The 12,990-nt window shown below is 42.6% G+C and overlaps 2 protein-coding genes across 2 annotated transcripts in view; one reads left to right on the forward strand and one right to left on the reverse strand.

Moving 5' to 3' along the window:
* plpp5 (phospholipid phosphatase 5) overlaps nt 1-12,990 on the forward strand; it is a 55,000-nt gene that overhangs the window by 18,226 nt on the left and 23,784 nt on the right. The window lies entirely within an intron of this gene.
* cldn5a (claudin 5a) lies at nt 10,842-12,543 on the reverse strand. Its single transcript, XM_083978496.1, has one exon. It carries the CDS (start codon nt 12,343-12,345, stop codon nt 11,695-11,697), a length of 651 nt encoding a protein of 216 aa, XP_083834622.1. The 5' UTR covers nt 12,346-12,543; the 3' UTR covers nt 10,842-11,694.

The following is a 12,990-nucleotide window of genomic DNA, read 5'->3' on the forward strand; positions in this document are numbered from 1 at the left end:
CAGTATGTATGCTGCTTCCCCTCCTGGGTCACTCTACATCCACTTAACATCCATAGGCCAGACAAGAAGCACTCACACACAAGGAAAAGTGCTTTTTAGAGAAGAAACAACAACATTTCAAGCAATAAGATATTAAAAGTACATTTAAACAACAAAACCATGCAGCAGACAGTGGCTCTGATTTGCTTTGTCCTGAGTGTTGAGTAAAACTGACCCACATGTCCTGTGGTTTCTGCATCCTTTGTGCTATAGCCTATACATAAGTGATATATTTTTTATTTGATATACTTTTCACTGTCACATAGAGGGATGTGATCCAGCAGGCGTACATGCAGTAAGCAGTGGAAGACTTGTTTATGCCATTAACAGGGCGGAGGGCTTGATTATTTTTAGGAACATAATTACCATGAATTGCTGATAAATGCGTCTTCAGCAGCCTCTGTTTTCGTCCTCCATCTCTCTTTGTCATCTTGTTTTTGTTTCTGGAGGAAGTCTTAACATTTTTTCTGCTGTCCGAGAAGATCAGGGTCGATTTAATGTCCGTGCTGCCAGAGCTTTTGATTACATAACATGATCATCAGCAGATGGAGATGTCCAATTGTTGTGCAATTGTAGATGTTTTGTTTTTCTTCTCACTTCTCAGTCACCCTGAAGATGAGAAGTAAGTTGCATAGATGTCAGAAAGTTGGTGTGTGGATCATTTGATTTCTATCACTTTCATTATCTCTTTATTTTGGATACATCATAAATTGAAAGTGTTTGGTGCTGCAGACCTGGTTTAAATAATGTTAGTTTAAAAAAAAGCATTACAACAAACCAGGGGAATGCATTTGTTTAACTCCCAACAACAACAACAAAAAACTGGCTTTTTGCAATTAGTTTTTATGTAAAAGACTGACACGAATCTTGAGACTGACAGAAGTGCAAGTGAAAGAAAGATCGATATTGTACAAGACTGATGCAACATCAGAAGATAGCCTAGTGTTCAAATGGGAAATCAATATATACACTCATCAGCATATATATGATTTTACAAATGATGGAAAAGTGATACATAAACTGCAAAATGCTGTACATGAGTTGAGAAAACATGGAGCAGATTATCCTGGAAAAACCTGGTTCACTTCTCACCCTGAAGATGAAAAGTAAGTTACATAGGATGGTGTGTGGATCACTTTCATTATCTCTTCAGAAGTAAAAAAAAAAAAAAACAACTATTAAATGAACCAGGGGAATGCATTCGTATAACTCCTAAGAACAACAAAAAATGACTTTGCAATTAGTTTTTATGTAAAAGATTGACACAAATCTTGAGACTGAAAAAATGATATTGTACAAGACTCATGCAGCATCATAAGATAGTGTTCAAATACATGAAAAATTTACATTTACATCAACATAATTGTACAAATGAAGGAAAATGATATATGAACTGCACAATGCTGTACATGAGGTTTCTTAGCTTTGAAGCCAACTTTTGAGAGAAGTGAACTGGATTATGTCTGTGATAAAAACCACAGAAATGTTTACTTGTGTGTGCTAAACATAGCACAGACAATGTCAGTGAACTGATGAGCAAATATCTTTCTAACTTCTCACTGAAAGTGTCCAACAGCTGCTACATGGAAGTGCTGCTGTTGCTGTTGTCAAGGAGTCAACAGATGAGCCTAAAGATCCTCTCTCCAGTGGTTGTTGTACACACACACACGTCAGTGAGCAGAGCCAGTGCAGCATCATGAGTGTGTTCCACCTGTTGGGCCCATCGTTTGGCCGTCTCCCCTCAGCCATCAATCATTTTGCTCTCCATCCCCCCTCTTGCACCTCTGATGAAGTGGGGCCACCGGCCTTTCCAGTGCTCTGCATCTGAGGAATGTGCCATGCAACAGATCCAGCACGCGCACGCACACACACACACACACACACACTGAGCGAAACATACACTCAAAGGATCGTGCAGCCGATGTGTAAATGAGTTGAGCTGCATTTTTTAAAAGCCTCACACTCACACAGTTGTGTTGCCTCAACAGGGGTGAGCTGCTCAGCGGGGTGGGGGGATGCTGGTGGCTGAGGGGGTTGGTGGTTATGGATTACATGAAAATTTCCTTTCTAATTATAATTTTATTCTTTTACATTCCCTCATATACTTAGGGCTGCACGATATGCAAACAATATAATACTGCAGTGATGTGCAGATATTGTAATTGTGAACTGTGATTTCAGCTGAAATGATGATTTTTGCTTTTCATATTCACTTGAAAAACTGCAAAACTGATAAAGAAACATGCAGCTACACTTAAAACACCTCAATAGGACAAAATCAGTTACTCAAATCAAAATATTGGAATTGCCAGCCACCTTTGGTAGATTCTTTCATCTCTGAGGAAGATATAACCCATATACATTAAAGGGATAGTTCAACATTTTGGCAAATTGGCCCATTGCCATAATCTCTATAGTCTTAGCAGTAGGTTTGTTACCTATAATTGTCGGTGCAGGCTGTTTTTAGTACGGTGGAGCAGAGCCGCGAGCTGCTCAGAGCTACGCTACGGAGGCTAATGGGATTTCTTGGTTTCCCTCATCAAACTCATCAAATACACAATCCAACAACTCCGAAACGCACTGGTGGACAAGTTGTGACCTGCACATTCACCACGCTATGAGATAATAACAACGTTACCAGACGGAGTTGTTTTAGAGGTAAATTCATGCAAAACCACTGATGCACGTTCCCGTCAGGGGCAGTTTTTCGGCAAGCTGTCTCGTAATGTTCCGTCATTACCTCATAGTGTGGTGAATACTGCCATAAATAGTCATTAGTTTATTTCAGAAATTGGCCGTTTTCAAAGCACTAGTTGTCAGATACGTTGTCCCAGGCCTCAGCATCCTCTCTGGCCTCCTTTAGTCCCAGACTGTCCCCGTGATCCCGTATGACGAACTAAACCTTTAGTGGGGCATTCATAAGTGGCAGTGAAACTCTGTGATGGGCACACTCTGAAGTATCAGATATCTTTGACATTGCATCACTCAAGATCTTTCATGTCAAACTCTGCTAATTTATCAGCATTGTGGTTTGATTACAGCAGACACTCCAGCTTCTTTTGGACACAGAAGTCTGTGAAGTTGAATTTTTTTTGGCACATTCCAGGGCTGAGTGCACTTTGTCACTGTTGTACAGAGGTCCACATCCTCCCAACACCAGTTGTTTTCATCCGTCCGTCTCTAATCATCCCAGAATCCACACAGGATTAGTTATATTGGGCAGCCGGAGACAAAGGACTACAGCTGACTGCCTCTGCCTGCTGCCTGTCTCCCCGCCATGCTGTGAAAGGATAATCACATACACTGAAAACACACACACACACACACACACACACACACACACACACACACACACACACACACACACACACTGGTACACAATCAACCGCACAAATGTCCCATACAAAATTAGACTTTCAAAAATCCACAATCATCCAAAATAAGAAGTTGTTCCACGTCAGCCCGTCAGCCCACAGATGCCCCTAATGATCCTTCACCCTGTGACCTTTAACCCCTGGAGCCCCCTCACAGCTGGGGTGTTATTCCCTGAATCTGTCCCTTCCATTGTTTTAAAGTGCTCTCAAGCAAAAGAGATTAGTTTTACCTCCACTTTGAGACTGATTGATGCTACTACAGTCTGTTGATTTTATTTCAGTGTTTAATATTCTTACATTTAATTGAATTCATATTTTTGTTCAGTAAAAATGTTTCTCTGGTCACATGTTTTATTCCTGACTTTAAAATGTATTGATTAAGAGACAAGTGGCATGATTGAGAAGAAGAAAGTTCTGAAAAGATCATGAATTAAGGATTTACACATCAGATCAACAGGAATTCATGACAGTGCAGATAAAGAGAGACCATAACAGTTCAGTATTACATGTTATATTCTCTTTACTGAAGTTATTCACCTGCATGGAGAAGTTGTCCAGCAGCTCACTGCACGAGACAAGCTAGATGTCCTCTGTGTTTGTGCTAAGCTAACGTAAGCTCTGCATGGTGTTGATCTTCTCTTTCAGCTTTAGACGAGGAGGGACATGTTGTGTGTCCAATGAATGATTGTTGTATGTGTTGTGCTTTTTCAACTTCATTGAACTGGGAGCTGTAAACTGAATTGCCCGTATGGCATAAATAAAGTTTTCTGAACAGAACTGAACTGAAATTAATGTATTTCCCAACATGTTAGATTATTTTAACGTGAGTATCCCCGCAGTGGGTGTGTAGTCTGTGTACCCTGGAGAAACAGCAGAGCAGAGTGTGCGTTTATGTGTGAATATGTTGTTGTATTTCATGTCTTGTGCATTATATTAGGTATACAGCCAGTAAAAGAGGCCAGGCTCCAGCACGGTGATGAGGGGGTCCTTTCTTCAATCCTCTGTGGTAGGTGGCTCAGTCATGCAGGACTTCCATGGACGACATGCACTACAACTTTCATTCTTTAAAATTCACTGCAGTCCCATGAACAATGACAGGGAGAGAAAGAGGAAATGTCTTTAACAGTGTGTTTTCTGTTGTTGTTGTTTCTTTTCTTTTTTTTCATATACAATTATATCAAGTGTAGAATCATTTGCTTGTTTTCAACAGTGCTGAGAATAACAAGGGTTTTCCTGCAAGATGCAATTAGTTTGGAAACAATACACTTTGAAATACTGATCCTGTGTGTGTGTGTGTGTGCGTGCATGTGCTGTTTGTTTACTCAGCCAGTGATTGCTGTATCCTATATTAGCCTAATATGAGAGTCTGTGTGGCTGCTGCAGCCTGCACTGAGAGCACAACCACCTGGAGCTCAGTCATTTCACTGGCTGCAACATGATGCCTGAATGTCTGAACTGAGTGTGTTCGTCCTCCTCTCAGTTGAAGACACAGACTGACATCACATACATACATTTTGCTCACCATACCAAATCAGCAATGTCTCCTGCTCCCACTCAGACTGTCCTCATGCTGCCAGACCCCCCTTTTAATCTCAGCAGAGGGCTGGCTGAGCCGCCTCACCTATGCATGTGTGTAGATGTGCATGTGCAACTCAGTGCCTGTTTTTGTGTGTCCTGCTATTAAAGATTGCCTCCTTATAATGAAATACTACATGGATGCACGATCCAGGCATGAAAGGAGTTGAGACTCCCTGTTTCAGCTTCTCCTCTCTGGTATCTGGAGATAAAGCCGTCACTCAGCAGTCTGTTCATCACTCTGTTGATAAAACACTTCACCTTTGCTGCAAAACTAATGCACTCTTATCTCCAATTGACACATAAAGGCTTAAATATTGTGTAGTTTGGGGAATCTCTTATTGAATTTTTGGCAGCACTTTTAATAAACATTTTACGTATATTCGGTTAAGTTTCCAACTCCCTGTTGTTGCTTCAGGTGTGAGCCTTCAATTGTATCAGTGATGAACTTGCATTAAAAAGCAATATTCACCTTAACCCCTTATTGTCTGGCATCTGGAAGCAAACTGTGAATGCAGATATTTGGTTTTATTTGTTTGGATCCGCATTAGCTGCGCTCTAGAGCACCGCTAGTCTTCCTGGGGTCCACATTTAAAACCAGTACATTCAAACATACATCTACAGTCACGAAAAAGACAAGACAACAAAAACTTACATTAAAGGGACAACGAGGAGTTTGTATTTGGTTAAAAGAGTCTCATATTAATGTGGATGAATCCCACACTTGTTAATGGGTCCATTTTCGATAAATATATCGTTTTGTCTTTATCGTTATATGGTCTTTATTATTTAGTGGTCGACTCGCCCAGCATTTCCTACTTTCGGCTTCGCGGATGCTGCTGGATCACTAGTTGGCATCGTTTATGGTCGGAACTACGACGGTATCTGATCGTCTTTGAACCTTTTCATTCTTGATCAATGAAAACATTCTTGGCAAATGTTTTCGCTTTTGTCCACCTTGCGCCGGTCCAAGAATTTCAGGCTAATGGCTCCAAAACTCCTTGTTGTGTCCCTTTAAATCTGCACAATTGGATTGTCATCTACATCAAAGAACGTATGTAAGATACTCCAATGTACAGTGGTTATAAAATAAAATAAAAGGGTAAAAAATGAAAATGACAGCAAGAAAACCTACAACCCTACATAAAACTCCTTGTGTGTATGTGTGTGTATGTTATTTTACAGATATGCAATTCCAAGATATTTTTTTATTTCCTTTTTGATGTTAGTTTCTGTGTGAGTTTAGTTAAAGGAGTAAAGAGTTCCATGCTTTCATTGATCTGTATTCTATAATGTGCTTCAAAAAGTTGGTGTTTGGTTTGAGAAGCGTGAACTGGCCTTGTGTTGCCTGTCTGGTGGCATATGAATCATGATTGTGTTTTAACTGATTGTATTGGTATAGAGGTGTTTTGATGTTTTTCATATTGAAAGAAGTAATGCAGCATTGACTCTGTCCTCAACTTTTAAGCATTGTAGACAGGAGTGCATGTTGTTGATACTGTTATTGTATGGACATTGCAGAGCAAGGCACCAGCTGTGATAAGTAATGGTCAAGTCTGCACCACCAGATGGATGGAGTCATGGATGGCGGTTATGGATGAATATTGTCATCTATATTTGTCATTTTCTTTCTATCCCCATAAAAAAATCAATGTAAATATAGTTTTTCATTTTTATGAAATATGAATTTCTGAAAATCATATGCACTTCATTTTTTCAGAGTCAGGTGGAAGTAAAGTCTTGACCCATAAATGCACCGTCACATATTAATAAACCAATGAGCTGCATTCATACGTGCTGTGGTGAACAGGTTGAAACAGGCTGATCATAATGAAGACTGTGACTAAACAAGTCAGGAGTTAGGTATGTTCACACACACCCACACATATGAACTATGTGTCAGTGGTTGTGTAGCCTATATTTTTTTGGGAGTGCTTCAACTCACCCACCAAGCTCACACAAACCCTCCTCCTCCACAGCCTCCATGTTCCTTCCTGTTTCCTGTTCCGCTGTCCGCTGCCTGGTCGCGCTGCTGGGCTGCGACGCAACTCGTGAGTCACCGAGCTGTAAACTCTGCAATGCAGGAGAAAAGAATGTGTTTCTTTTCTGATCTCCATCTCCGACCACTCCAGCTCACATATTGTTTCTCAGACAAACGGCTCATGGGGTCTTTGTATACCCTGTATACAAAGCCACATTTGTCCACCACTTTGAACCACCTGCTGACTCTTGGCTTTACTATCTGTGAGTAAGCTCTGTCCAGCTGGGAAGTCAGTGCACTGTATGCATCTGCTGACTCTGCTGTACATCTGAGTCAGTTAAAGACTTCTTTTTTATTTTACGAATCATCCATAGTGTTGAAAGAAGTACTCGGTCAGCTCTAACGGTAACTGTTGTAACCGTTATGACAGTATATCATATTATATGAGATTAATCTAAATTTTGTGTATGAATTTCAATTTTCAATTTCAATGTCATTTATTTATTGAACAGGGACAGTGCACATTAACATGTCAGTTTTACCATCAATGTAAATGTGCCAGAGTTAGCCGCAGTGGCTAATTTTCATCTGTTGTCCCTGGGGCAGGTTGGGAAAAGTTAACATCATACAACAGAATGTATGTATACATTTTATAGCTACTACATACACCTCCAACATGTAGTCAAATATGTGTTTGTGCATCAGTGGGACACAACTGAATTAAAAACCACTCCAAAATCTTCCTTGAATGCAACACTTGAATAAACTAATCATATAAACTCATCATCTGATCATTGGTTGCTGTGTTGTGTCCATGTCAAATGCAGTCAGAGTTTTAAGTTGTCAAACTTTCCATCAGCTGAATGTGTAATCGGCCGTTGCAGGTGTAAGGAGTTCGGGGGTCGAGGGTCGTGACCCCCGTCAAATGCAGGGGATTTCTGCTGCAATGAGATCATGCCTGGTCAGTCGAGGGAAGTGACTTGACTTCAGAGTTCAAAGTTCATGTCATGAGAAGCGGCTCCCGTGGTCCAGCCTCAACAACGAAAAAAAAAAAAAGGCAGCAGTTGCACAGATCTGGAATCAGTGCACAGCCTGACCGAGATCTGACACGACCTTAACCGTGCGGGCCTGGCTGCACCGGGCCCTGGGGGGGTCAAGTGTAGAGGTCAGAGTGGGTCTCTGTGTGTTATTATGTTTCTGTGAGTCATATTTGTGATACCAGGAACTGATTTGTTTACATTCATGTTTCATCCTCCCTTTGGCCAGATTGTGTGTTTCTGGTCCGTGTGTAGCCTACAACATTAAGGCAACACCTAACACTTTCTCTTAAACTGAAACACAATGAAGGAAACATGTTTGTGCTTTCACAGCTCTTTTTGCAGTGACCATTACAGGCTTTGAGTAAATCCCTCCCTCATCTTCTAGACTGCTGTGCATATAGGCTGTGTGTGTGTGTGTATGTGTGTGTCCATGCTCGCAGGAATGTCTGCTGGCCAGGCCTTTTATTAGGCTCATCCATACCACCACATTATAGGCTCCCGTTGCCAGGCAACTGCAGGTTTTGGCTGGTTACCATGGCTAGTGCCCATTGAGTGACGTCACTGGCCTTATTTGCCTCCCTCCTCGTTGGAATGAGGGGCTTTTTTTTTTTTTTTGAAGGTGTACCCCCACCACCCCCCCATCACACACTACTGTTTCAACGCTCACACACACTTAACACCCACTACCCTACCCCGCTCAACCCCACCCCCACCGCCAACGCTTAGTCACCCTCTGTGCGGTGACTAGAGGAGTGGAACTAACAATCCCACAAAAACATCTCAGAGAGGCCGACCAGACTGGACCCTCTGGGGGAGTGTCTTTGTGTGGAGGAACCCACTGAGATGCCAAACCAGGAACGCCTACTGTAAACAACTCTGCTGCAAGTAGGAAAAAATAGCTATCCATCTAAAATTCTATATCTCTCTCACTGCCAACAAATCCAGCGGAGCAACTGTGACCAACTATGTATTGATCCAACAAAACAACTGTGCTCAAACCTTCTGGACACAGAATGTAATTGTTGTTGAAGAAGCTTTAAAGCACACATAAGGGAAGGACACTGTCACTTGTTGTGTTCCCTCATTATGATGAATGTGAGCACTGTATGTTTTCATTTTGTGTTCAGAGTTTATTCTCAGCAGGAAGTAGTCCCCAAAAACTACTTTACTTTAACTTTTCAACTTCATATTTATATGCTCATTTTTTTTTAGGATTTATGTTGGCTATATCAAAATGATTGGAAGTACCACAGATGGACTGGGGAACATTGAAGTATTGAGAGATTGATAGTTAATGCATCGCTGTTGTGCCTCTTTTTATTAAATTTGTTGAAAAAAGAAAAAAAGATGTCACCATCCCTATAATTTGAAATACATAATATAAGATAAAGCTATTTTGTTCAGTTATTTCCTCTATAAATTGATTATTTGTTTGCTCATGTCAGATGTTATAAACACATTCCAGTAGATTTTTGGTTCACTCATCAGTCCAAACCAGCCTTTAGTCCAAAAGACGAGCAATAAACCAGAAATAGTTTCATCTGATACGTTTTCTGGAAGAATCTTTGCCTCTTTTTTTTTGTTTTGTTGATCAACTAACTAAATAACCATCATGTTGTTTCAGTTTACATGGAAAAACATTACTGGCTTTTAGAAATATGAACTATATAGTTTAGAATTTCACATGGTTATTAACTTCTCCTTGGACTGTAGCTTTGTGGTCCTTTGGTTAAGAAGGTTTGGTCAAAATATAATTTCAAAAGTCAAGCTGAAGGACGCACATCAACAGAGCCCTACTGATGAAGACCATGTGATGTGGCTGAAAGCTCTGATAATTGTTTTGTCAAACTTGAGATATATTGATGAGATTTAGCCTAGTAAAAAAAAAAAATCCCAGCCTCTTACCCAAAAATTCTCTGGTGGATAATGAGCTCAGTCCCGGTTGACATTTTATAACAGGTTGTGCTGTGGTGCGCACTGATCACACACACACACACACACACACACACACACACACACACACACACACACACACACACACACACACACACACACACACACACACACTCCTGACTGTATATAGACTCTGCACGGCCACATTTTCAACTTTTAAGAGGGCATATGACCTGTTAAGATTCTTAAGTCACCAGCAAAACAAGTATGGATAAGCTGTTGTAATCCAGTCACCGTTTAAAACAAGGGGGCTGCTGCTCAGAAACAGAAATATCCTACTATGTAATTGTCTTATTGTTACACAATCTATATCTTTTGACACGTCTATAACAAACTATGCTCTTGAACCAGCTGTGGATAAACTACTTCTTAGACTGCTGCTGTGTAATCCTCCATCATGGACTCCATCTCTGTGCGCATCGTCCTGATGGAGGGAGGCGGGTTTTTTTTTTTTTGACGACTAATGAATGGAGTGACTTGCGAGGAGACGATCCCAGCAACTTCTCTGCACTTCTAATTTGAACGCCTTTCACTACTGACTGCGGGTGAGGGGGGTGGGGGTGGTCTGAAACGGTGGTGGTGGTGGGGGTTGTGGAGTATTGTGAGTTGAACAGCGGAGCCCCTCTCTAGCTGAATGGGCATTGTCATCTGGATTTCTATGGCCAACCAAAATACTTTCTCCCGCCGTGGGGGTGTACGGATCCACGGTGGGAACGGCATGCATTACGCACAGCCGCGGAGGACACCGCTGCCTCCTGCGCACCACCATCACCACACCGCTGTCAGCTGCTTTGTTTAAGAACACACTGTAAAACTAGAAGGGTTTCAGACAATATATTCAGTTTAATCTTAATAAATGACACGATATTGCATCTTCGTATACATGAATAATGAATCATTACATCAAATGTCAACAAACCGACAGAAAACAGCGTTTATTCCTGTATTTTTTTTTCTTCCTTTTTTCTTTTTATAAACAGAAAAGACTTCCTGCAGTGACAATGATGCAAAAACCTTGCAGGTGCTCAGTGCAGCCGAGGAAAAGAAGTGGAACATTTCATGTCGAGACCTCAGGATCCCACACACTCTGGAATCTACTACACGTCCAAAAAAAAAGTGAGCGCCACCAACTTCTGAACGACGCACTGTCCCAGACTCCCCCGCGGGCTCGGTCAGCTGCTGCTCTCCGTCGTTCTTCGTGACTATGGGACAGTGGTCAAGTCCTCAACATGTCGGCGTCGTTCCGCGGAAGGCGATGCAATCATTTCGGAGTTACTGTAGCCTTTACGCGTTTGTGCTGACAATGCACATCAAGGCAAAAGAACAGTGTAGCCTATATGTAAAGTCATGGCAAGAGTTCCTCTAGAACAGAACAACTTTGTAGTTATAGTAAACAATTCAAAACACTAATCATTTCGAAGACTTATAAAAGCAGGTACCTAACAAAGATACTCCTTTTTGTCTACCTCTGGTGGCTGATAGTCTTTAAAAAAAAAAATCTCCTGTAGATACAAAAAGGATTTGTGAATTTGCGGTCCGAGCGTATTAAAGGTAAAAACACCAGCAGGTGCTTGTATTGATTTTCAAAAGTTCAGATTTCTAATAATAAAAAAAACTGCAGGTGCAAAGATAACGTCCGATAAAAACAAAACAAAAAACAACGACAACAAAAAAAGACTTTTCAAAAGCTGCAGGTCACTTTTACGCACCGCCTGCTACACCAGCCATGGCGCTACACGTAATTCCTCTTGTCATAGTCCCCGTTCTGCGTGGCTGCTCTCTTGGTCGGTGCGTATTTTACAGAGTATCCCGAGTTCCCGCTGGAGGGACAGGAGCAGCACAGCAGCGTTCCTCCGATCAGCAGCAGCGCCGTGGCCGCCCAGCCGATGTACAGGGCGGCTCCAATCTCCCTCTTCTTGGATGCAGGCACCTGCGGGTTGTGGAAGTCCGATATGATGTTGTTGGCCATCCAGCACAGAGGCACCAGAAAGAACGCGCCGCTGATGATGTAGATGACTCCACCGGCGTTCACCACCCGGGCTTTGACGTACTCGGCGCGGATGCAGTTGGTGCACTGCGCCCCGGCGATCACCACCATGAGCCCCAGCACGCCCATCACCGAGGAGATGATGGTGAGCGCTCTGGCCGCCTGCAGGTCGTGGGTGAGGGCGAGGACGGAGTCGTGTACCTTGCACTGCATCTGCCCCGTGCTCTGCACAACACACGACATCCACAAACCGTCCCAGATGGTCTGAGCCACGACGATGTTGGCCTCGATGAAAGCCGTCACCTTCCACATTGGCAGTCCGCACGCAACCATCACCAGGAGCGAGCCAATTACGCACAGCGCCAGTCCCAGGATCTCCAGACCGGCCGACACCATTTTCGCTCTTTACACACTCAGATCTGTGAAAAACTTTGCAAACTCTCCCCGTGTGCCCTCCTCTCCACAGACAGGTGTAGCTCTGCTCTGCACTTCTTCGCTCTCGCCTCGGTGTTCAGGAGCGTCGGTCCTTAGTTGCGCATCACTAGTGGGAGCTGAAAGCGGCAGCAGCTCTTGGTCTCTTTGTTTGTTAGAGGATGTGAAAACAACTGGAATCAACGTAGCACCGAACCACGAATATCAGTGGGGTGGGGGAGTGTAAAACTGGAGGAGAAACTTTCATCCAATCAGCTGTCGCCGCATCCTCGAGGGACCAATGAAAACACAGGGAAGTTGGGCGACTGAATAAAGCGGTCCAGAGCGCATTGTGCGTTTGAACAGTTATTTACAATGAATAGAAGGGGGGCAGGAGACGGGTGACGGCGCACGGGGAGTGCTTTAAGGGGATGGAGCTGCTGAAGTGCTGGGGTTTGGTGAATCAGAGCGGCTGTTATTGATTTTTCAGACATGGAGTTTAATTCCACCTGTCTGTATGCGCCCATACACGGCTTAAAATAGCCATTTCACACCCATTGTGACATGCACGAGGCTCTTAACTGGCTGACACGAAATGCCTGAACATGAGGGAAAAGAAAAGAAAAATAT

Source organism: Trachurus trachurus (genome assembly GCF_905171665.1).
Source record: "Trachurus trachurus genome assembly, chromosome: 9".
Taxonomy (NCBI): domain Eukaryota; kingdom Metazoa; phylum Chordata; class Actinopteri; order Carangiformes; family Carangidae; genus Trachurus; species Trachurus trachurus.

Bases quoted from the DNA above. Each gene is read 5' to 3' on its own strand.
- cldn5a (XM_083978496.1), bottom strand. From the start codon at position 12,345: ATGGTGTCGGCCGGTCTGGAGATCCTGGGACTGGCGCTGTGCGTAATT.